At 43.1% G+C, this 24895-nt stretch overlaps 1 protein-coding gene across 2 annotated transcripts; it reads left to right on the forward strand.

The window, feature by feature from the left end:
* Positions 1–1957: 1957 nt before the first annotated feature.
* On the forward strand, positions 1958–24490 carry mpp3a (MAGUK p55 scaffold protein 3a). Of its 2 annotated transcripts, XM_075454442.1 has the most exons (20): positions 1958–2057; positions 10603–10665; positions 10775–10893; positions 11967–12044; positions 12388–12468; positions 12549–12686; positions 12795–12876; positions 14708–14793; positions 17458–17532; positions 17647–17843; positions 18536–18600; positions 19305–19325; positions 20043–20084; positions 21527–21592; positions 22113–22268; positions 22378–22458; positions 22533–22626; positions 22714–22822; positions 22902–23030; positions 24076–24490. In XM_075454442.1, exons 2-20 carry the CDS (start codon positions 10629–10631, stop codon positions 24253–24255), a joined length of 1836 nt encoding a protein of 611 aa, XP_075310557.1. In that variant the 5' UTR covers positions 1958–2057; positions 10603–10628; the 3' UTR covers positions 24256–24490. The 2 variants fall into 2 exon arrangements, with proteins under 2 accessions (XP_075310557.1, XP_075310558.1); XM_075454443.1 differs by lacking the exon at positions 21527–21592 and having other exon boundaries at positions 24076–24489.
* Positions 24491–24895: the final 405 nt, after the last annotated feature.

The following is a 24895-nucleotide window of genomic DNA, read 5'->3' on the forward strand; positions in this document are numbered from 1 at the left end:
GGAGGTTGTGCTTATTTTAGGTGTTTCTGAAGTTCAAGATTGCTCAAACCTTTACATTTTGGGCCACAGGGTCTGCAGTTGTTTTCCTGCTCAGTTCTGCAAAAAACACTGGATCCTAAAAGTACTAGTTGGCTTTAATCAGTGTTGTGTGAACTCAGGCGCTTGAATTTGATACATCTTGTTGCCCCAAACTCCAGATTCATGAAATAGCCATTCAAAGAGTTACATTTACCTTAAAAACATCAATTGAGTTATTAAAGGCAGACGAATTAAAACATGTCTGCATGTTTATGTGCACATTTCACCTCTGTGCGGCCTGAGGTTTGCGTCCGTCTGGACTAGAGGAGGGGCCCACAGAAACAGACTTGGATACACATTCAATTACCATGTGAATAAGGAGGGGGTGTGCGCTGGGGCGGGGGTCACGCCATCATTAAGATGCTGTGTCCCCCCTGTGAGAGCTACATGCAGGAAGACAAAGAGGGAGCAGACGCTCTGTAGCTGGATGTGAGCTGCTGTAACCTCAGCATCGCTCCTGCCTGTCTGAGAGGAGGGGAGGGGAGGGGGAGGGGAGGGGAGCCCCCGTCGGGAGCAGCCAATCAGATCCAAATGGCTGCAACAACACGTGAGAGTAAAATCAACAACAGTGGGAGACTCAAAGGAAAAAGATGGAGCTTTCTCTTTAACTGCTGTGACCGTATTTGAAGTTTTGAGCTCCAGTTTGAAAAATAAATAAGAAAAACAGCAAATACAAGACGTTTTTGCTTGAAATAAGCAAAAAAATGTGATATTTCGGACTTTTGAGATAAAAGTGATCTTGAAATTAGCTTAAAAACCTCTTCAAATGTAAAAAAAAAAAGCTTGTTTAATATGAAATCCGACTCAAAACAATTTGTTTTCAAGAGTTTTTCACTTAACAAGATATTCCAGATGTATTGTCTTCAAACCAGTCCCTATATCTGGCTGAAATAGTACTTGTTAGGCAGTTGTCTTATATTAAGTGTAATGAGATATTTTGACTAGAAATGAGACAAATATACTTGGTAAGACTTTGATTTTTTCCAGTGAACACATCAACATTTGTTTGAAATTGGATGTCCACCTCCTTGTAATCTCTATAATCAGATATCTGTACATGTAGGATCTTTTGTACTGGCAGCTTTCATTGATACGGCCTGTTTTATGTGGCCTTCAGTTGCATGCACATCAGCAGTGGTGTGGAACGCAGAGGAAGTGAGACACAATGGCCAAGATACCCTTTAATTCAGTCATCTTACTAACCTAGAAAATGGAGACGCTTGTCTTAGAGGAGAGAAATGTGACTTCCAACATGCTTACCATTGTAAATGTGTCAATTTTATCCCGAACCATGTTTTCCTAAAGGTAACACTCGCCAGTACCCAGATGTGTGATAATAACCCGTGTTTACTGTCATATATGTCTAGATACTGAGATTTCTAACCAGCGTAACCAAGTAGTTTTGTTGTTTAAAAGAAAAAATATGCAGATAAGTGGAACGATAACAGGGATCTCTTGGCTGGAAGTCCCTTTAAATTACTCCTCTGCCACTTCTCTGACTTCCTGTTTGGGGCATTTCTCTCTGAAAGATGCAGATCAGCGCCCTTCCGTCTTGGAAAAGTTCCCAAGTTGAAGCCAGTGCATTAAACTGTGACTCTCAGGGTTAAACATCAGTCTGATGAGTTGTTTTGGGTTGTAACAAACTAGCCATTTTTTGACTGCTGCCTTTGGTTAGAAAATGCAAAAAATATCACATCTTCACAAGCAGAGAGAAGTGTCTTTGTGCGTGTAGTCACAAACTGAGATCATATGGGAAGACAACTGTGAAAAAAAGGCCTTCTGCACTGATGTGAGCAGAAAGCATCAGACATTAAAAAGGGGGGAGGGGCTGCGAGAGGCAGAGAGAAAGGGGAAGAGGCAGCCACTCAGTGGAGCAGCAACCAGAGGAGGAGGAGGAGAAATCAGATTGAGAGAAACTGTGTGGCTGCAGTCAGGAGGGACACAAACACAGAGAGGAGGAGATCCAGAGAGAAGAGAAGGTAAGAAGGCGGCCGCTGCTCATTTTTCCTCCACAGTCGTCTGTTTTCAGTGTGAACGAGGTATGAGCTGCGTTTTCCCTTTCTTCCTCCGCCTGCCAGCTGACTGCGTGCCGTGCTTGGGAGAGCAGAGTGCTGTATTACTGCAGAGTGATGCAGGGAGATGGAAAAGACTGAGAGGGAGGCAGAGAGGGAGGCAGGGAGGGAGGGAGGGCAGCATCATGATCTACAGACATGAGGAAGATGACTGGAAACGGGAACAGAAAGCTGTCATCTGCCTCTGCTATGTTGTGCAGAATTGTTGATGTTTGCAGGAGGATTCGGAGGAGGAGGGGGGTTGGGGGGGCATGCACCCCTTGAGTTACTATGTGTGTGTGTCAGCTGTCAGCATCAGTAGTTTCCCTCCATGTTGGAGATGATATAAGTTTGTCTGGCCACACCCTCTGCGAGATGAGATTACGTGACGGGAGGCTTTTGTGGTCGCACGGGAGTGAGGAAATGTGTGTGAAAGGCATGTTGGACGCTGGCCAAACACGCTTAGTGCTGCCTCCCATTACTGTCGGGGCAGTGGATTAGCTGTACGTGAGCAGTGTTGATTCTTGAGGCGGCGATGAGATCAGCCAAGATGCTTAATCACAAAGATGTTGTCACACTCTGACCAATTTGTGTGTCTGCGTCTGTTTTTTTTTTTTTTTGTCTGCTTCTCTTTACATCCATTGTTTGGAGGCTGATTTAAATAAAAATATTCACCACATTATCACAGCATATTGCTCAGAACGTAAGTGTCTTCCTCCTCACAACAGCTTGACTGAGCATTTGTTGTTTTACCGTCTCAATGCGGTGGCATTTTCACAGCATAGTAGACAATACACTCCCATTAAGAGCTGTTGGATGCAGGAGGCTGTGTGTTGGGATCCTAACAAACACACACATGCAGCACAGAAGCCTCTCCAGATGGCACGTTTTGTGTTGGAACGTCGAGAGACATTCACAAAGAAAAATGAGATGTCGTATTCTAGCAGCAGATAAACAACAAACAAACAAACAAACAAACAAACAAACAAACACATGATGGTTTCAGTGCTGTACTGCTGTGACTCACAGAAACACCCAAAATACTGGATCTCCTGGGATTAACCCCCATCTGCTGCTTCCTTCAGATGATGCATCATTCACTGTACCTTGAAAGTTGGAAATCCTTTGCCGTTGCATTTTGCTTTGGTCCAAACAACGCATCTAATAATTGGTTATAGCTCGCTTAGCTTTACAAATAAATGAGCTAATAACTCTTTCGATGCTTAATGTTTTATAACCAGTCAAGGACATTTGACTTCTTATTGACTTTCTCTTCGCCTGTTGGGTGTTAGAAAATTAGATTTTTTTTTTACCCATCTGTCATTGAATGCACTATCGCTACAGAACAGGTAGCTGCCATAACAAAAACACTAGTGAAATATTGTCAATACAAGCAACTGTTTTGAATGTTGGCTACTAAAAACTTAAAGAGAACTCAGTGGCTGGTGGCCTCTGCGTTCTATGGTGTCGATTTGAACAACTTGGGCCAGTTATGTTTTACATTTTTTACATTTATTACTTTATTTTTTGTTTTTATGGCACCAAACAGACCAGGCCAAATTCCTCGTGATGTAAAAATTACTTGGCAATAAAACCTATTCTGATTCTAAACACATGACAAGACTCCCGAAGAAGGGAGCCAGCTGTCCATGGTCAAATCAGCAGGTGAGGGAAATGTAAGCATTTGAGAATAAATGGCTGTTCCCTGTATATTCTCCCATACTACTGATGTGCTTCAAGGCGCTGAGAGAGTTGCAGAGTGACGTCCTAAAAGGATCCACTTCAATAAATGTGTAATTTGTTATGTTTTTACCAAAACATGTCACAGATATTTCATTAAAACCTGCCGGCTTGTGAAGAAAGACCATAATATGTCTCCTTTAAGGGCTTCAGTTTTAAAAAAAAAACATCAAATAAAAGTAGAGGCAGAAATTATTTCTCACGTTGCCATGGAAATATGAAAGCTGAAACGCAAAACTAATCCTAATCAGGCTGTTTTTCAAAGGTTTATAAAAAATTTAAAAGAAAAAAAAACACCCTTTTGAGTCTGAATGCTTGTAGTCTTATCCTGTATTTTAATCATTTTCTTGTGAAAGGACAGTGCAAACCGTTGTGAGTCAAAGTAGCAACATGTCCTTTAAAAGATGGCAGCAGCCCTACAAGCGACTTCTATTCTCTGAGAAAAGCGTAAAAACTTCTCTACTGTCAGTTTAAAACCCTTTCAGCGGCTGCTCTGGCACTCTGTTGGGGTTCAGTTCTTACCGGATCAGGAACCCGAGGCTCCTGTTTATCTGCTGTGAGGCCGACAGCTGTCCCTCTCCACCTGCCAGCCTCGCACCACCTCCAGGCCTGGAGGCTGACCGCAGAGGAACCGAAGGCTTCTGGAAGAGCTCGGAACAGAAACTGTGCTTCTCTTTGTGAATACGTGCCTCACAGCAAAATAAATATCTCATAGATTTATACCGAGTTATTATGTAGTGTAGATGTTTTGCTTAAAAGAGGATTATGTTAGAAGTGCAGTAAAACTGGGTGTGATGGCTGATCTGTCTGCACTTTAGTAAAATGAGTCCAGAGGAATGATGATGATGGATGATGAAGGCTGTTATCTGATCAGCTGACTTCAGAGCTCCATCATGTCAGGGTGATCTGCGGCTAAGCTCTTAACTAGATTTGAGGCGATAACGTCATTTTTGCTGGGACAAAATGCAAAAAGCATCAAGTCTGAGTCTATTTCTGGACCAGTGACGTCTGTTGATTTGATATTTGGAGTCGTGCTGATGTGAGATAGCAGGAATCTGGAGCTTTCTAAAGGCCTCTTCAGCAAAGGGAACCTGGACGGACTCCATCTCTCTGGAAGCTGCAGGTTTATAGAGAGAGATGTAAAGCCAGAGGTGAGAAAATGTACTTCTGCGTTGATGCTGTGCATCGGTAAACATTTCTGTATGCGTCTTATATGGAAGGTAAACAGCAGCAGTGCTTTCCTTGTTTTTGCCGGAGGATATGTTGGAGCTTGGTTCGGTGTCGTTTCTCAGTGGGATTAACTTTCAGCCTTGACAACATTTGTTTGTCTCACTCGGCTCTGAGAGCTTTTGTAGCATGTTGACCCCTAAATGAAACCAAAATGAAAATACATTTTAAACTGAAACTCATCTCACAGCACATGTGATCTGACTTCTTATTCCAGATTAACTCTCACACTGAACTGAGCTGTTTGTGTTTGTTGCATTGAGGCTAATGTAGTGTACAGCAGAGGATTGTGTGGAGTGGAATGAACATCTGCATAGACGCCTGTTGATCTATAATGCTTCGTGATCTTTTGAAACGCAGTCCGTTTGGAGATATGAGGTGTCTTACATCTTTACAGCCAGTGACATGAACTGATCTGTGCTCGTAAGGAAACTCTAAATGATAGCTGACACTGAAAAACAGTTTGGGGCAGCCAGGAGGATGTTTAGGAGGCTTTAAAGACACAAACGTTGGTGTTCTGACAGTGGTCTGTTTGCATGGTCATGCTGCTTGTAGAACCAGATCCTAATTTCCACATAGATGCATTTCCCCAGTTTCAAAATATCTCAACGCAGTGATTACTCTCATTTCTGCTGTTTTTGTGCTGAGCTGCAGATCTGTGATAAAGTCGGTCACAAACAAACTAACACTGGCAGCCTCTTAGTTTGGAAGACAAAACTTTAGCTCATATTAACGCAACTCTTTAATTAGCTCTTTATTTTGTCCTTTTTATACGTTTCTAAAACTTTCTTTGATGACATTATGAATATTTTATTGCAAACTGCTTATATAATTGTGTTAATTATTTTCCATGTTGTATATTTGGCCTTCATTCCTTGCTTGTGTCCTATTAATTGCTTTTTAAAGCACTATACTGCATTTTGCTTGATTTAGTGCCGTATAAATAAAGATGGATAGATTGACAGACACAATCCCTGCACAGTCTAAGCGTTTTAACAACTCACTGTCATCCATCGTCTGGACTGGAGCACATCTCTTCTTGTTTTTCAGTCATTTTGACTGCCTCTGAAGTGCTTCTTTTTTCACCTTAGGAGCTCTTTTAAGAGTTGAGATGCTCCACAAATAATGAATATGGGCCCTGGTCACCCTGCCTTTCCAATCAAATTCCATTTAGGTCCCAAAAGTAACGGTGGAACCAACCAACGGATCTCAGCAGCCATTGTACCAGTCTGCATGGTGGCCACTGTGTGGCCGTCTTTCACAGTGCAATCAAAAGTAAAAAAAACTATTTTCCTAAAAGTCATTTTTACCTGTAAAAGTAGTCTACCACAACATGTCGGAGGGGAGAATGCCACCCTTTCCTGCTGCAGATGCATTTAAATAGCCACACTGCTGGGAATGCTTGATGATGTACCCTTGTTTAAACAATCTGTAAACATGCGTTTATTTCGGCTTGAAATGGTTTATACACAGCAAATGAGGCTAATTATACAAATTCTGGCATTTGAGAAACAGTTTTTGATAAATCGAAATGGAAGTAAACTGTAGTCGTCTCTTGATTGCATATAAATGCACAAACGCTGTATATCACATTAAAATCCTTCATACAAAAGGTATCATAGATGCTTGCCAAAGCCTTTTTACTTAATCTTTTTCTCCAATTAACTGTCACACTTCTTTAATCCATCCACCTCTCACCTCTGTCCTAAATGCCCCACGGGTGCCATTAGGCTGTGCCCCCATAAGGCCTCTGGAATGACCTCACCCCGTCGATGTGTCAGCGGTGACGCAGGACTGTTACTGAGCTGCAGAGGGAATTGTAATAATTACTGCTCACTTCTGATTGTCTAAGAGAAGTTTCAAAACAAATCAGTCCCCAATCTAATCCTTCACAAACATCAGTCGGCTGCAGTTTTCAGCTAATTAATTTCCAAGAAGGAAGGAAGGAAGAACCTTTTTTATTTGGTTAAGATTGTGAAATACAGTATTGGTCCTGTATTTCTGAGCATCGTAGTTCTATTTGGTCCCAAATTACCTGATGATAAATGAAACTGATAATCTTAAATTAACTTATTGGTGCTGGAAATTATGATTAACCTAGAACTGCTTCTCTTCCTGTTCCTGAAATATTGCCCCTCCAAAAATAAGTAAAAAAAACAACAAAAACAAGACGTTTTTGCTTGAAATAAGCAAAAAAAATCTGCCAATGGAACTAGTGGAAATCAACTTGTCAAGATTTCTTGAAAAAAGATGTGATATTTAGGACTTTTGAGATAAAAATGATCTTGAAATTAGCTTAAAAACCTCTTCAAATGTAAAAAAAAAAGCTTGTTTCGTATGATATGTGACTCAAAGCAATTTGTTTTCAAGACTTTTTCATTTAACAAGATATTCCAGATGTATCGTCTTCAAACACGTCCCTATATCTGGCTGAAATAGTACTTGTTAGGCAGTTGTGTCTTATATTAAGTGTAATGAGATATTTTGCCTAGAAATGAGACAAATATACTTGGTAAGACTTTGATTTTTTCCAGTGAATAAAGCACACAGATACATCGAAGTTCCACAGTTGGAAAACCACAGTATTGCAAAAATGCTAAATCAGTGCTCAACACCTGCAGTTTAATGACTGTATACAGGGTTTGCGCTCTCTCTCTGTGTGTGTGTGTGTGTGTGTGTGTGTGTATCTGACAAACTAAATACTAAGATTTGGTATTTTTTTTGGTCTTCTGTAACAAGCTGTTGAAGGTTCAGTTGCAGTTTGCTCTGCCCTCATTGCCCAACTCCTCACTTGGTTAACTGCACATCGATGATGATGTTTTTAGGTTATGGACCCTAAGAATACAACTCTGCTCCGGTAGCACACTTATACACAGAACAGCTTCATAACTAACGGCCAAATGTTGGCTGTACGTCAGATAAAAATGTCAAACTAATACTACTAAATCAGTGCATTGAGATGAATGCCTAAGTAAACAGACTATCTTTACAAGATTTATCTTCAATTTGAATGACTTTCATGAGTAAACCTGCTCCTTTCTCCCACTCAGCTGTCACTTATCACGACTGACTATGAGAGACGATCTAACTTCTGTCCCTTTACACTTTAAATGGCTGGAAATGGTGATGTGTGAGGCAGCTGCTACTTTAACTCAGGCTTACCAAAGTAGCTCCTATGTAGGAATTATGTCGAGTGTTTCGTAGTGATGATGTCAAGGAAACAAAGAGAAGTCTGATCTAAGAATAAAACATGAAGGGGCTGTGCTGTGTGTAGACTTTGGTGTAGACTTCATAACTCTGCAGACCAGTTTCATGCACTGTTTGTTACACTGAGGGAAAACCCTAAAAGGGTCCCTTTTAGCTTTTCCCTCATTATTTGCATGTTTATAATTTAATTTATTTTTTTAATTAATATTTATTAATGAATTATTTTATTTTTTCATTTGCATTCCTCTTCATAAACTCTTTGGTTTTGCTTACCTTAGTAGGTACTACTCCAAGTAGTTTGATTCCGTGGAATTGTTAATCCGCCTGCCTAACGATCCCGTTTAAAGGTTCTGCTAACGTCTGACGCATTTGCGCGATGACGTCATGTGCGCGCGTCGTATTTTGGCTCAGAATGTTTCCAACATGGCGTAGAGGCAGAAGCGCCCCAAAGTTTGGTTATATTTCACCAAAAAGGACAATACTAGGGCCAGTTCCAACACTTGCAGAGCTTTGGTCACATCAAAGGGGGAAAATACCTCCAACATGTGAAACATTTGACCACACAGCATGTAGTTACTTTGCACGAATGTAAAGTCTGTGACACGCTGCTAAGCGACGGCGGCAAGTCTCGCGGGGGAGCTTGTGGCACAGCGTCTTCCATCTCAAAAGTCCTAGGTAAACCTAAAACCTCCAGGTCCTGTTGATTGTAATATTGTTAAGAGACATACTGTATGAACAATTTCCACCTGATATTAACATTTAGTTGACGAAGACTGCGAGAGTGAGGCAGGTTCAGAGGCAGGCTCGTGCATACCTGTAGCTATACCTTTCATCGAGGCAGGGAAAAGTAAAATGAGGCGAAAATAGATAAAATGTTGGCGCATACTTGAAATTAAAGTGTTACTGCAACCAAAGCCATTTGTACGATATTTTTACTATACATAGCTGGATGAGAATCGAAGAGAGAACCGATAAGGAACCAAATTGATAAGCGATATCGACAATGGAACCGGAATTGCTAAATTCTTAACGATTCCCATCCCTACTGGCCACCCCCCTTCCCGTTTGTTCCTCCCCTGTCTCTATCAATACAAGCCTTCTAAAAAGACCACTAATATTTTTGGTCTTTTTATTACTACCAGTCTGTTTATGGTAGTGATATTAAAAACTAAAAGAATGTCAATGAATATACATCCCCTCCAAAGCAACAGTGTATAAAAACCACCCAAATGCTTCTAAGACGAGGTACATTTAGTCATTTTCAGTCAGAGATGAGCCAGCACGGCTGACGATATCCACACAGATCAACCCCTCCACTTTGTTCTTGTTCTCGCTGCAGATCAATTGCTGAACACATTTTTTGAAGAGGGGAAAAAAAGGCATGTGTAGCTGATAAATTATGTATAACACTACTGAAGAATGAGCTTAAACTCCATATTTAACATTTATATTCAGCAGTTCCTGACACCAGAGAAGCCCACAGGACAACATATTATAAATGCATTCTCTTTGTTGGACTGTTTTGACATTGCTGCACTTCTTTGCGTCACATGAGGGTTTTTTGATAGTGACTCAGGTTTCCAGTAAGGTAATATGGTAAATATTGAGTTTAGTGACAGAGTTATTGATCTGTAGAGGCTACAATAATACAGCGTTTTTTTTTGCTTTACTCACAGACGTGTCAGTATGAATATACAGATACTGCTCAGAGCTCTTTGAACTCTTTAAGCACATTATTTAGCCAATTGTTAGTGTTCCATTCAGTTTCCCATGTCTGCTTTGTCTCATCTTTAACATGGTTATAGAGGAGTCCTCACTGGGTACCCTTTAATCAAATAACACTGTATATGTAGCTTAAATATGTGGAAACAGGACACATTTGGAGGAGGCATACTTTCTACACCTACTTTCTGTCCTGTCGGCAGTTCTATGACACAGGCATTGTTTAATGTAGATTTGTATCTGCTGCTCTCACACACCAACACAAAGCTCAGAGGGCTTGGTGAGAGTCGGTGTGATTAATAGTAGCAGCGGTGACTGTTTATCTGTAAGTACACTTAGACATCCACACCTACATATCCACAGATGAGATGGAAGGGAAAGTGCAGCCTGGATTTATTGCATCGAGGCTATAAGGAGATGATGTATGGTTGTAATTACCAAACATGGGTTTCTATATACTGTATGTGCAAACCATTTCCCTTCTGTGTTTTAAGCCTCTCTGACAGTAAGATCTCTAACAGTCTGTGTGAGATGGTGACAAAGGGCTAATTATAGTTTCTCTCTTCACCCCTCACAGATTTCCCCTCCTCACCTCACTGACCCATGAAAGAAGCCATGCCGGTTCTCACAGCAGGAGCAGGCAAGACAAGCTGGCACAGATGCTCAAAACATACTGTCCATACAGCTCCGAGCGAGCTGTGCTCCATCTGTTCTTGTTGATGTACATGATGCGCTCCTGTCTTCTGTAGGGCTGCATGAAACTCTGGCCCTGCTGACCTCTCAGCTGCGGCCCGATGCCAACCACAAAGAGGACATGGTCTTCCTGAAAGACGTCTTCAGCGAGAGAAGTTTGGGATACCTCATGAAGGTGAGGAATTCATACGCATGTATAATGCAAAGACATCAGTCTCTTTCCTCTCCGTTGCATCCCAGACATGCATAAAGGATTGTGGGTATTTTGCGAATGCTGAGGATACATAGAAGCATCCTTGAAATGTCAGAGTGAAGGAATAAGTCCTTTTGAGGGATCCTTTATATTAGAGAAAGCGAACTAGATTCGATGATCCTAGAAACAACAGGTTAAAGGGATAGTTCGCCTCTTTTGACATGAAGCTGTATGACATCCCATATTAGCAACATCATTTATTAAATTTTCTTACCCCCTGCTGCGTCCTGTGAGCCGAGTTCCAGCTGAGTTTTGGCGTCGTTTGGCCACAAAAATAAAGCGTTTTTCTTCTCAAAACAATATGCGTTCAAAAGAGTAATACATTTGCATCACAAAATCATTCTCCAGGAAAAAGTCAGACCTCACAATCGCTTGGCCCTGTTTTCTCTCCCTTCGTATCACTGCCTGCTGCCGCCTGCCGACAGCCGCGCCTGTTACGGTGTTTGCTGCTCGGTCTGCACTTCGGTCTACACAGCACGCAGTGATACGAAGGGAGAGAAAATAGGGCCAAGTGATTGTGAGGTCTGACATTTTCTATCTATAGAATATTTAATATCTAATATCAGTTAATATCTAAGCCGCAGCCAACTAGCCGGACTACCTTCATCAACACCAAAACGAGGCTGGAACTCGGCTCACAGGACGCAGCAGGGGGTAAGAAGATGTTCAGAAATGATGTTGCTAATATGGGATGTCATACAGCTTCATGTCAAAAGAGGCGAACTATCCCTTTAAGGAACCTTTCCTGATTTTGAGAAGCCCCCAGTGTGTGTATGATGAAGATATGCTTTCAGTGTATAGAGTAAAAAAAAAACCTCTATTGTGTTTTTACTATAAGACAGAAAGTCAACTTTTGGATGGACTGCTTGTATCAATATTCTTGACCTTTTCTGTGGTAAAACCATGATTATCAGAGCAATCATGCACATGTGTCAGATTTTGCACACTGCACTACTACATTTGCCCCCTTTTTTTCACCAAACTGTCCACCGCAGATACATGAGAAGCTGAGACAGTACGAGCGGCAGAGCCCAACACCGGTCCTCCACAGCGCCTCTTCTCTGGCCGAGGATGTAAGTTCAACACATGCACCCCAAATCACTTTTCCACTTAGAGCCATCAGTCGGTTATCATGAGTTGGCTCTAACAGAGAAGTAATAGAAGTATCAAAAAGGAATTTTAATGTCCTCAAAGTGCTGAATCATCCTGAAACTCATCTAATGAAACGCCACATCCTGCTGCTCTCTCCGGTTATCAGCGGGAGGAAACTGCTGACCTAAGCTGCTCGCTACTTATCTTACCCTGTGTGCATGTCTGTGTATCGCTCCAAAGTTATCCCACAGAAAGCTGCAGTGTTCATCACTGGTGTGCACATGCATGCGAAGGGTCAGGCTTCACGTGCTCTGTGATTTTCAGGTGGCGGAGGAGCTGCAGAGTGGACCGATGAGCACCGAGGAGAAGGAGCTGCTGCACCTGCTGATGTCGCCACATCTCAAGGTAAACCCAGTGTCCGCTGCTTAAACTTTGTGAAACTTTGAATTTCAGTACTGTGATCTTATGTTTTTTTGTTCTGTCAGGCTGTTCTCTCGGTGCACGACACTGTGGCCCAGAAGAACTTCGACCCGGTGCTGCCACCGCTGCCGGACGACTTCGAAGACGAGCTGGAGGAAGAGTCTGTGAAGATTGTAAGGCTGGTGAAGAACAAGGAGCCTCTGGTGAGATGTGACGGGGGAAAGAAACACAAGAAGTAGATAAAAGTAGAAGGGATTACAGAAGCGAGAGCTTTGTACGGTTAATGATCCTGCCGATTCTTCTGTTTCCAGGGAGCAACCATCAGACGTGATGAAGCCACCGGTGCGGTGATCGTGGCTCGGATTATGAGAGGAGGTGCAGCTGATCGAAGTGGTAATTTCCTGTTCATCTTCTAAAAGCTCTCTTTTCTTCCTGCTGGTTTATTAGTGCACCAAAGGAGCTTGTGAAGTGCACGCTGTCCTGAATTGTGGGTTATTTTTTGTAAAGATTCTGATAGCAGTGCTGCTTTTGTTTTGTGTGTATTGTATGCAGGAGCCTTCAAACTTTGTAAAGCACTAACACACACACATATTAGAGCAAAAAACAATGACTTTTTCATCCAAGATCACTGCAAAATGTTATCAGTACTCCAACCAATAGAACCCGCTGCCTGGGACTTAAAACACACACATAGCTGAAGGTTTTTGGAGGTTTTTTGGTTTAATGATCAAGTCCTCATGCACAGCAGCTTGTGCATTAGCATTAGCATCTACCCATTTGAAAACACTTGACTTACTGGGAACTTATCACTTAAACTCCTTTATTTCCGTATACAATGTGCAAGAACATTAGTAAGGCTGTGTGATGGAACATAATAAAAAGATTAGCTGGTCCTTTCCAGATCCTCAAATTGTGTAAATACGACCTCAGATGACCAGCAGTGTGTGTCATCTGTTTAACAAAAACTAAACCAAAATGCATCCATTAGAATTAAGAGTGTAAGTAGCCCAGTGCTGCTGATCAAATGCACTTGATGAACTGATCATCAGCAGGTGTGAGCGCCTGTATAAAGCTATGTAAGCATTCAGGTGTCTGCTAACACAAAGTCAAGGAGGACAGACATCAGCGATGATCTTAGAGGAGCACCTGCTGCTCCCCATCTGTTTGGGAAGGGTTAGAAGGTCATTTCCAAACAGTTTGGAGTCCATCGTTCTAAAGTGGAAATGTTAATGTTTATTTGGGCTCTTTGTATTTCATTCTTACCCTAAAATAGCCCATTAAAGACAGTGGGTAGCCTTCCTTTAAACCATATATAATATGTGGACCTTTGTATATTAAGGTAGTTAAAACCTCCAAAATCCAACAAATGATACAGAGAAAAGATGTTTTCCATTAACCCATATAGAGGCCTTGAATTAAACTTGAAGAGTAGGAAAGGCTGAGATGTACTGCAGTTTTGTTCCATGCTCTGTGCATTCAAATGATGAGCAACTCCTTGTAGAACAGTGGAATAAAAATGCCATTTTAGGACCCTTTGTTGTTGGTTACTGGTTTGAGAAGAAGGACAAAGTCAGGATTGACATGGAAAACAAAGTCCTTGCATGGAACTGAGGCAGGCTGCTGCAGTAAGACACGCTGATGCCTCGGAAGACTCCTGATCTTCAGATAAGTGCGTCTGCATTTCTCTTCGTGCAGTAAAGGAGAACAAAGGAGAAATACGCATATATGTACTGCAAGGGAAAAGCTGATTTCTGATGGTGAGATCAAAGCTGGGGGGGGCGGGGGGGGATGCTGCAGCAGGAGAAAACTGAGAAGGATGTTGTGGTTGTTGATGAAAAGCAAAGCAGAAATGAGAATCCCTCACGTGATACACACTCAGCAAAGATCCTGGCATGGATGTAACCATGGAAATACCAGCCACATGCACACGTGTGTTATCTGACATGAAAGGAGCTGCAGAGTGTTCAGATGTGTGGTTAATGCACAGAATATAAATGTATGACCGAACAGTACTGCCTGCTTCCTCGTCCTGGGGGGAAGGCGTATCGATCTAACTCTCCCAGCCTTTAGTTTCATTATTGTGGCTGCAACTAAACAGATCTTATCTGAGGGGAGAGACTGCCCGAATCTGTGGATCTGACAACAATACTGATGTTAAGATGAAACTGATTAAACTCCAAAGACCGCGGAGACTCACCGAGTTTCTCCTCGTTGTTTCTCTCAGGTTTAGTCCACGTCGCAGATGAACTCAGGGAAGTCAACGGAGTCTCTGTTATCCACAAGAGGCCTGACGAGATCAGTCAGATGCTGGTAAGTCCTTCACACGTCCCGTTTAACAGATAACATTTTTAATTCAGGCTAATTCATTAACAACCAAAAGTAATTATACTGTAATTTAATCGATACTGCGATATATATCGATATTTCGTTTCCCGATAAAGTATCGAGTATCAACCGCGAGTATCGATTTATTTATTTATTTTTATTAATTAATTAATTAATTAATTTTTTTTTTTTTTTAAGCAAACTTTATTGAAAAGTCAGACGTGACAATTAGTGAAAACACAGAACATTAAGGTAATACAATACAATGCCAGGGGGTCACATTATACAAAACAGGGATAAATTAGTTGATAAAAATGTTGTATAAAGTGCGCAGCTCTCACGTTTGTTACATGTTCGTTTGTTTCTGTTTGTCTGGCGGTGTTGTCCTTCCGATTCAAAGGTTGGACCACCAGTCCAATCAGCGACAATTCATGTCAAATCACCCTGTCCCTTTTTTCCCCCCAGAAAATGATGTAAGTGTATCGAATCGTATCGAATCGTGACATTAGTGTATCGCTACAGCCCTAGTAGCCAGTACCAAATTAAAATGTCATGAATTGGCCTCATTGAGTTCAATTGGGATATTTTGAATATAGTTCTTGTGCTATCGTCATTAAAGAACCCATACATTCATTTACAGGCTCAAGAAATTCATCTTCAAGTTAAACTAGAAAAGGTTTACATTACAAATGTCCATCACTGCAGTCACCTTTTATGTGAAACACTCAGTTTTTGCTCCTGTCTTTTCATGCCCCCCCTACCTTGAAAGACCCATTCTGATCTGTATGGTTTGCACTTTCGTACCAAAAGTTTCGTGAAAGTTCACAAAAATAGTATTTTATTATGTCAGTGGCAGAAATGGATGTGTCATGGACTGTGGGTGATTGTATAAGAGTGATATTAAGTCATGAATCAGCATTAATCTGAAGAAAACAAGCAGATTTCCACTGTTATTGTTGGTGTGGGAGTCATTACCTCTACAGTGAAAGTACAGGTAGAAAGTACAGTTTTTGACACTTTTCTCATTCTATCAGTCGATTGGTGATGCTGAGCTCATTTTTCAGGATGATGATGCATCATGCCACCGGGCGCAGACAGTTGAATATCAATTAGTGTTCAAATTTATGATGGAAATATTAGTTAACGGTCCATGACGAGGCTCCATCCTACAAAGCTGATGTGTTAACTGCTCCACCTGATGGAAGAACACTGTTTTTCATTAATGACTCCAGGACACACAAGATTCAAATGAACACGAAAGCACAACAAAGTACCAACTGTGATTTTATTGGTTCAGGATTCCATCATTTTTTCTCTTTACCTGGAGAAAAAAGCCTTTAAATATAACAATTCATTTCTTTAGCTCTGCTTTAGAAAGTCAGAATGTTGACTGGGATTTCTATATATTTTATTCCGGGGTTGTTTGACCTTTTTATTGCTAATAAATAGCCAAAAACCATGAATGTAGCAGAAACATTTGAACTGTATGACACAGACGAACTGTTTTTAGATGCACGGAAACAGACTGAAAGCTTTATAAGCAGACTGGTAAGTATAAATACGATATTGGAAGCTTTTCTATTGTGGGAGGTTTCTTTCCTGTCTGCACCATTTCATCCTTTGCAGGGAGCTAGAAAAAGGAGATTTCTTAACTGCAGCTCACACTGTGAGAGGGTGTGTGTAATGTAGTGCAGCTGTAACGGGGAAAGAAACTAAAAGTGAAGCTCCAAATGGAATAAGGCCTAAAAAGCACGAGGTTGGATGGCAGATGAAATTGGATTTCCTGGATGAAAGTTGTGCCCGACTCTTTCCCCACAACATCCAGCCAGAAATAATAACTTTTTCACCAATTACAACTGCCTCCAGAACACCTCTGAGCATAGTGTGTGGAGAAAAGATCCGAATAAAGCTTAAAGATGCACATTACCCTTGTGCGGTCTTAACATTCTGTTTACTCCCCTTGTCCTATGGGTAAAAAATGACTCGCCCTACCAAAGCCCCAAAATAAAGCAACTTAATTGAATTTTAAATCCAAAATCTATTTTGTATGATGAAACCACCTGTTATTTATCTATTCAACTCAATTCAATACATTTTTTATCATGTATGTTTTGTTACACAATACAAAAAGACAATCACCAGTTTTCAGGATTACACCTTTTTTTTTTTTTTTACCACAAACCAACTGTCAGTTGGACCAACAGTTTTCTTGTTTTCTCAGTTTTCTTTTACATATTAAAGGTTTATTATTGCTTTTATATAAATGTGAATTAACTACTTCTGAATTAATTATATTGAAAGGGAAAAAAAAACTGAACTTTGTTCTGGTGTTTAAATGTTTTTATAATTCACGGGTCAAAAATGACCCATAAGACAATCTTTGTACCCTAGTGGTGTACAGCCCACATGGAAACATAAACAAAAATAAAGTCTGACTTTTTCTAAAGTCCCTTTAGGAAAAGTCATAAGATTTCAAGTTGGTAAAAGATAGTTTACGGTATTTTTTCTACAGCTAAACATGGTAGTGGCTCACTTTTGACCTGCAAGACAACAGGAGGGTTGAAAAAGGAAATATTCCTTTCTTGAATGTGAGGCTGCAGTTGTAATCTCCCCCTCTTCCTACTTCTTCTTGTCTATTTGTGATCTTAGTCCCAGTCTCAGGGCTCCATCACTCTCAAGATAATCCCCGCCATCAAAGAGGAGGACAAACTGAAAGAGAGCAAGGTAGGATGAAGCCTGATTCCAGCTCGGACCGTTTAAACTTCATTTGAACTGCTGCCCATGTTTATTTTACAGTGATAAATCTAAACCAAAGTTTTCTTTGATTTTGCTGTCCAGGTATACGTGCGAGCCTTGTTTGACTACATCCCGCTGGAGGACAAGGCCACGCCCTGCCAAGAGGCGGGGCTTCCCTTCAAGCGGGGGGACATCCTGCAGGTGGTGACGCAGGACGACTCCACGTGGTGGCAGGCCAAGCGAGTGGGAGACAGCAACCTGCGGGCCGGACTCGTCCCCTCCAAACAGTTCCAGGAGAGGTGAGGGCGTCCGTGGGCTTAAATTGTACGACTTCCTCATTTCACATCGGCAACACCGGGACCAAAGTTTCACCCAGATTCCGCCGGTTTATCTCATTCAGCTATTTGTAATCTTTTAAATCCACGTTCGTGTGTTCCACTTTCAGAGGTCAGCTGTGATTAGACGGAGCATCAAAACAGCATGCAAAAAACCAAATTGAAATACAGCATTGAATAGGCGCATGCTTGATACTGTAAGTGTCATAATCCATCAGTAAGATGATCTGAGCTGGCTGGGAGGCCCCCGCCAAACACTATGGCCACAGCTGGATTAAAGAGTCCCAGCCTGAGCCCAGAGATGCGGAGCATACGGATGCATGCTGCACGTCTTTGTGCTCAGGGTGAAACAATGCGGTCACTTTGGGTGGCTGCTGCTCTGAATGTTGCTTTAGTGGCATGAGCTCAGGTACAACACGCTGATAAACTGTCTGCATGGAGCACTAACCACAACAAAATAACACAAGTTCCAAACAAAGTTGTCTCGCATGTGTGATCCCTGTGACCCTTTGTCTCAAAGTCTGTCCATTTTTACGCTTTCATCTCTAACTCCTGACCATCCCTCTGGCTTTCTGCCTCCTCTTCTCCCCTTCCTGGTGATTCTCATCCTGCCTTTATCTGCTTTGGCCTCTTCGTTGTGCTGCACATTTCTCCAGGCGACTGGCCTACAGGATGAAAATGGGCACGCTCCCGAATCCAAAATCCCCTAAAAAACCTGTCTGTAAGTTTCTGCGTCTCCTACTTTTTTTCCATAATTACAGTTTACAGTCTGCAGCTCTCACCACTTCTTTCTCTTCTAAAGTACTCAGTCGCTGCCGTTACGAGACAGTAATGTCTCCTCTGGCCACATGTTGACTTTTATAGACCTGCTTCTTCCACCATCCATTAGAATTCATTGACCATCCTCTGATGCAGGCATGTTTTTAACTGGATGAGAGTCAGAGTCTGAGGGGAGGGACCACAGATATGAATGAATCTCTTTCATGTTTAGTCCATTTGGCAAGAAAGTGTGCAGCTAGCTCAGCCTAAGCTGCTTCAACAACCCGCTGCACGCTTCGCCTCCTTTCTTAGACGCTGTAGTGAAACTGTAGACATCCAGGTGAGTGGATAAAGAGCGTTGTGGCTCTTTTGTGGCGCGTAAGCTGCAGGCGATCTGATTAGACCAGAGCTAAGCAGGATGGCAGCGACGCCGAGCAGCAGCAAACCTGCAGGGACTCTCCAGTCTTGGCCTCGCTCCAGCCAAACACCAAAGGAGCTTTTAACTGTGGGTCCCTCTCCTCGTCTCTGACGTCAGTTTAGTGACAGTTTCTCACATTTAGAATCCATAAAACCTCATTCTCCAAATGTGACCAGAGCCACCCGTCCTTGACCTTTTTTTAACGATGTTTTTACTCTTTGATCTTCTTTGCTGCATTCTGTCGTCAGCTGAACAAGGATGTGACAAAGGTGGGTACATGCACACAGTGAAACCCCCCCCCCCCCCACAAAATGTTCACGAGGCCGCGCAGTCTGGTTGCGTGAGCGCAGAGCGTGCATGAGTGTCGGCGGGTGGTGCTTTTGGGATTTCTGCTGCTCGCGGGTTAATTCCTCCCCTCCTGCTGTTAGTGTAGCAGACCAGAATAGAGATTTCTTTTGTGAGGCTTGTGTGCGTTGCACTGTAGCAGGTGATGTGAAGGCAGAGCAGAGGCCCTGGAGACCCGAGTGCAACCGAGCAGAGGTTGTTAAAGATAACAATGGCTCCTGTTCTCTTCTGCGTCAGCCTCACTCTTTATTTTTGCTCTGCTGCGTCCTAGTTTTTCTTTCTCTGTATTTTCTGAACTCTGCGCATGTTGTCATTTATTAGATTTTAGGTACAGATGAGTAGAAATGCATAATGTTTCTTTGTTCAGGAACTTGTAAAAGGTTCGTCTTTGGGGAGACTCGTGGTGTGCTGAGTTGGCTCACATGAATTGCAGCCATCTCTCTCCACGCTTTCTCCAGCATTTGTTAGCGGTTCTTCCCTCCATCAGTGTCCCTCCACCCTCTTCTCCTGTGTCTGACTGCCCCCTGCCTGCTGGGCGCTGCCTCCCCTCTGCGGCGCCCACCCGCCCGTCCCTCTCTTTAACTGTTCCAGGTCTCTTACCCAGTGCTTACCCCCTCTCTTCCCTGCTTGCCTTCCTACAGAGGACTGTGACTGTGAGGGCTATTTCAATGGACAGTACATAGGTGAGAGTGTGCACATCTTTCTCCACCACCTTCTCCCTCTCTGCTCTTTGCCTGCTGCTGTCTGGCTGTGCGCTGGGGGGGGGGGGGGGGGGGGGGGTCAAAATGACTGCTTGTAGGGTTAACCTGTCTGGGGTTGAAGGATGAGAGGAAGGGTGAAGGTTTAAACGCATACCTGCAATCCACAGTTTGCAGATGAGCCAAATGTTCAAGTTCTACCCTGAAAGTAATGTTGGGAATATGAGTGAGAAGTAGGTGCCACTAACAGATCTGCCCCTTCAGAGAGTTATCCGCACACTTATCCACAGATAATTTATGCATTTTGTGTATATACTGCAGTAAGTTTGTGGCAGCATCAAAGTCTGTGTGAGTGCACAGCCGGCCTGTACTATGAAACAGATTCACGATTTCCTTCAAACTAAAAGCAGTCCTGTTAAACTGTGCAGAACAAACATAAAAGCTTCATTTAAATCAATACTTCAGGACTGTCTGAGTTTTCTTCTCTGACATGGGATTAAATGTTGCTTGCATGATTAATATTACATTTTCTAAGGTCAACAACAAGCTTTTGTGCTTAAATCGTGCTGTTTTAGAGCAGCACTCCATGTTAATCTCACCTATTAATGGCACGTCAGGAAAAGCAAAAGCATTTATTTTTTATAAAAGTTGGGAGAGAGGAGCTATAACAGGATGTAAAGAGATTAGATTTATTGGAAATGTGCATGCATGTATCTCTGGTCTGGAGCACAACCAGCTCCAGTGACCTGAAGTAATTTAGCTAAGCCCCGAATCCTGCTTCACTGTACAGGCCTAAAGACACGGAAACAGGAAAAAATGTGTCGTTGCTGCTTCTCATGCGCAAGAGTTTTTGGGTTTTCTTTCCTGAAGCCACAGAGACCCCATTTATTTCTAAAATCTACATTTTTTAAAAAAAAGACTGCCAACACAAACTTACAGGAATCCTTATTGCTGCAACGTGCATTAGTGGTCTCTAGCCTTCCACTGACCTCCCCTCCATCACCCCTCTTTAACACACCCTCACCCCACCCCACCACCCTGCTCTGCTGAGCACAGGACAGATCTGAACCCCAGCTGAAAGCTTAACAGCACCTCCTCTGTCACAAACACGTCTTATCAAACAGTATTTGTGCTTCCTGTCGACCTGCTTGGAGCTGTAAAAACCCTCCCCCTCCATGCTCCCCCCCCCCCCCACCGCCTCCTGGCAGTGTTTGGACCCTCCTGACCTTCCTCCCTTGCATCAAACTAACCGTCCCTCCCTGCTGCTGTGCTCAGTGCGCTGCCCCCCCTCCCCCCCTCCTTTCCTCCCCTCAGAGGGCCCTGCTGCGTTGGACGCATTGCACACTCAACCAGGCACGTTTGTTGCTCGTTCACCCTTGTGTGGAGGTGTGAGGCTGGGTTGTGTGATGCTCTAACGCCAGTTATAGTCTCTCCTAAGTGTAAAGCAGTGGCGCCCTCCTGTGGCCAGGTGTTTTCCTGGGAATTTTATTCAGGTACAGTGCCCGGCTCATTCCTGCAGGTACACAGCACTGACCGGGGGGAGTCACGGCAGTCCTGGCCGTGGGAGACTCTGCAGTCGGCCCCTGCTTTTGAGCGCGGCGTCTCCCGGGGCCAGGCTGTCCTGAGGTTCCTGCCTCAGCTCTGTAGCCTCGTTGAAAGCAGCATGCCTTGAAACAAAATGTTGGAAAGTGTTTATCTTGTGTCACTGAACTGCTGAAAATGTATTTTGTTAAAAACAGAAGAGTTTGCATCCTTTTTTAGCCTTTGACTAATATGTTTACTGTCGGCTGCATGTGATCCAACTGTTAGGTGAAGCATGTTGTTAAAGTTCTGTTCATATCTCACACTGTTACAGTTCAGATACGTGTGAGCGGTTTTATTCAAGTGTTGCCTAAATGCATGACAGTTGGTGGGTTTGTTCAGTGTATTTCTGGTAGTTGTGTTTTTGCTGTATGTGAGTCCTGACCGGACCTTTCACCTTTTCTGCTCCTTCTTTCTGTGGCCTCGCTGCAGCTGGTTTACGGAGGAGCTTCCGTCTGAGTCGCAAAGACCGGCAGGGATCGTCGGGGGAGGGCTCTGATCCCGGAGACCCCGAGTTCCAGACCTACGAGGAGGTGGCCCGCTATCAGCAGAGGCCCAATGAAAGGCCCCGCCTGGTGGTTCTGATCGGTAAGACGGAGCCACATTAAAGCACATGTGCAGACGGGTGCTTACATGCCTGTAAGCAACATGCAACAATGATCCTGTTCTTTCTCTTTCACACCGACACCTTCTAAAGGTTCCCTTGGAGCACGAATCAATGAACTCAAGCAGCGGGTGATTGCTGAAAACCCACATCGTTATGCAGTTGCTGTTCCACGTGAGTCACTCGACACTTTTATGCACATTGCTAATGGATAGACGACACACATGTCAATTTTTCTCTTCAAACAGATACTACCAGGCCAAAGAAGCCTCATGAAAAGGACGGTGTGGAGTACCACTTTGTCACCAAACAGCAGTTTGATGCAGATGTTCTCAACAACAAGTATGTTTCTGCTGCCTCTTTATAGACTTTTTAATCTAAAGTGGAGCACTTCCTGTTGAAGTAAAGGTTTTATTGGTGCCCCCCCAGGTTCATAGAGCATGGGGAGTACAAGGAGAACCAATATGGCACCAGTATAGAAGCTATCCGCTCTGTGCAGGCCAAGAATAAGATGTGTATCGTTGATGTGCAGCCTGAGGTAAGGGGGACGTAGTTCCTGATGTTCAATGAAACATGTCATCATGTGTCAGCTGACTCTGTTTCTTCCTCCCCTTCAGGCCCTGAAGAGGCTGCGGACAGCCGAGTTCAAGCCTTACGTTATATTTGTGAAACCTCGCGTTCCTGAGAGCAGACGCCGCCGCAGTGCAACCACCTCGCCAGGAGGGGGGGAGCATGGTCGCATTACAGTGAGTCAGGGCTCATACACTTGTGTCTTTACACACACGTTAAACCTTAAAAGAAGACACTTTGTTTTTACCTGGATAAGAAAATTACACCCCATGATTTTCTGTATGTCCGTCTCTCACATTGTGATGGAGGAATTTTGGCCCACTGTTCTTTTTTTTATTTTATTTTATAGAAGAGGCTTTTTCAGGCAAACCTTTAAAACAAGACAGTCATTTTCTAAATTTAACATAACAGAGGCCTGTGACATAGATCTTGGTTTTCCTTAAAGGGATAGTTCGCCTCTTTTGACATGAAGCTGTATGACATCCCATATTAGCAGCATCATTTATGAACATCTTCTTACCCCCTGCTGCGTCCTGTGAACCAAGTTCCAGCCTCGTTTTGGCGTTGACGAAAGTAGTCCGGCTAGATGGCTGGGGTCCCGAAAATAAAGCGTTCACTGCCTGCTGTGTAGACCGTGCAGCAAACACCGTAACAGGTGCGGCTGTCGGCAGCGATACGAAGGGAGAGAAAATAGGGCCAAGCGATTGTGAGGTCTGACTTTTTCCTGGAGAACGATTTTGTGATGCAAATGTATTACTCTTTTCAACGCATATTGTTTTGAGAAGCAAGACGCTTTATTTTTTAAACCCCAGCCAACGAGCCGGACTACCTTTGTCAACGCCAAAACGAGGCTGGATCTCGGCTCACAGGACAAGAAAATGTTATTGCTAATATGGGATGTCATACAGCTTCATGTCAAAAGAGGCGAACTATCCCTTTAAAATATTGGAGCTGTGCTTGGGAAGCTTATTGCCGATGGCTTTCTTCCTGTAAAAAAAAAGTAGGAGTGGACTTAATCTGCCTCAGTATTTTTCCTAAATAACAGAAACTGTTTAATGGGTCACCTAAACGAAGATCATTCCTCGCACAGTGGCTGCTGCCTGTCGCTGATCAGACGGACAGAATGGGTCAACCATGGTGCATAAAATCCATTTTATTTTCGATGGAGAATGCCTGACCACTGATACAACATCCTTTTTGTCATTTCGCCGTCTCCAACAGGATGAAGACCTCCAGGAAATGCGTCAGTCAGCCATTCAGATCGATCAGCAGTACGGACAGCTGGTGGATCGGGTGCTGATCAAGGAGGACTCTGCCAGCGCCTGTGCAGAACTGCGAGGCATTTTGGAAAGGCTGGAGCGAGAGTCCTTCTGGGTGCCCGTCAGCTGGGTGAGGACCTGAACATAACAACTCCAACCTTCAAGAGGAACTTCAGTTAGCCAAACTTGCAGGGAGGCGATGTTGAAAGCAGGCCGGCAACTCCCCCAAATGATTAGTACTTTCACTTATTTTCTCTGAAGGAGGACTGTGCAACTTGAACTGATGAGAGAGCAGGAGAAAAGCATTAGTTGCTACAGTTAACATTTTAAGGGGAAGTTCGTTTTTTTTTTTAAAACCTGGACCTTATTTTCTGGCATAAAATACGTTCATCTACTCACCGATCAGTTTGGTGAAAGTCGGCGTATATCCATATAACGGGAGAGAACAGGGCAGAGACAATCCAGCCTCTAAATAAGTTATTATCTGTCTTTATTTCACCAATACTTTAAGACCAATGAATGAATGTGTACTGTTAGCTCAGAGCTGCCGTGTTGTTATTTGGGGCTAATAGGAAGCTTTCTACACACGCGTCTAGCGGGATGAAGTCATTGACGCGCCACTCATCTGTACACAGAATTTGCTACTGCTGGTAACATGGTTCATTATTGCCATGTTGCACAAAACTAGCAGAAGCAAACTGTGTAAAGATAGCCAACTGTCACAGAGCGAAGAAGCTGTGCTGCAGCGGCGTGTAGAGAGCCCCCAATAACAACAACACGGC

The sequence above is a fragment of the Odontesthes bonariensis genome, chromosome 21 (assembly GCF_027942865.1).
Source record: "Odontesthes bonariensis isolate fOdoBon6 chromosome 21, fOdoBon6.hap1, whole genome shotgun sequence".
Classification (NCBI taxonomy): domain Eukaryota; kingdom Metazoa; phylum Chordata; class Actinopteri; order Atheriniformes; family Atherinopsidae; genus Odontesthes; species Odontesthes bonariensis.

Coding starts and splice junctions, on each gene's coding strand:
- mpp3a (XM_075454442.1), top strand. CDS start 10,629: ATGAAAGAAGCCATGCCGGTTCTCACAGCAGGAGCAG. Junction 17,533..17,646: donor ACAAACTGAAAGAGAGCAAG/GTAGGATGAAGC, acceptor TTTGCTGTCCAG/GTATACGTGCGAGCCTTGTT. Junction 19,326..20,042: donor TGAACAAGGATGTGACAAAG/GTGGGTACATGC, acceptor GCCTTCCTACAG/AGGACTGTGACTGTGAGGGC.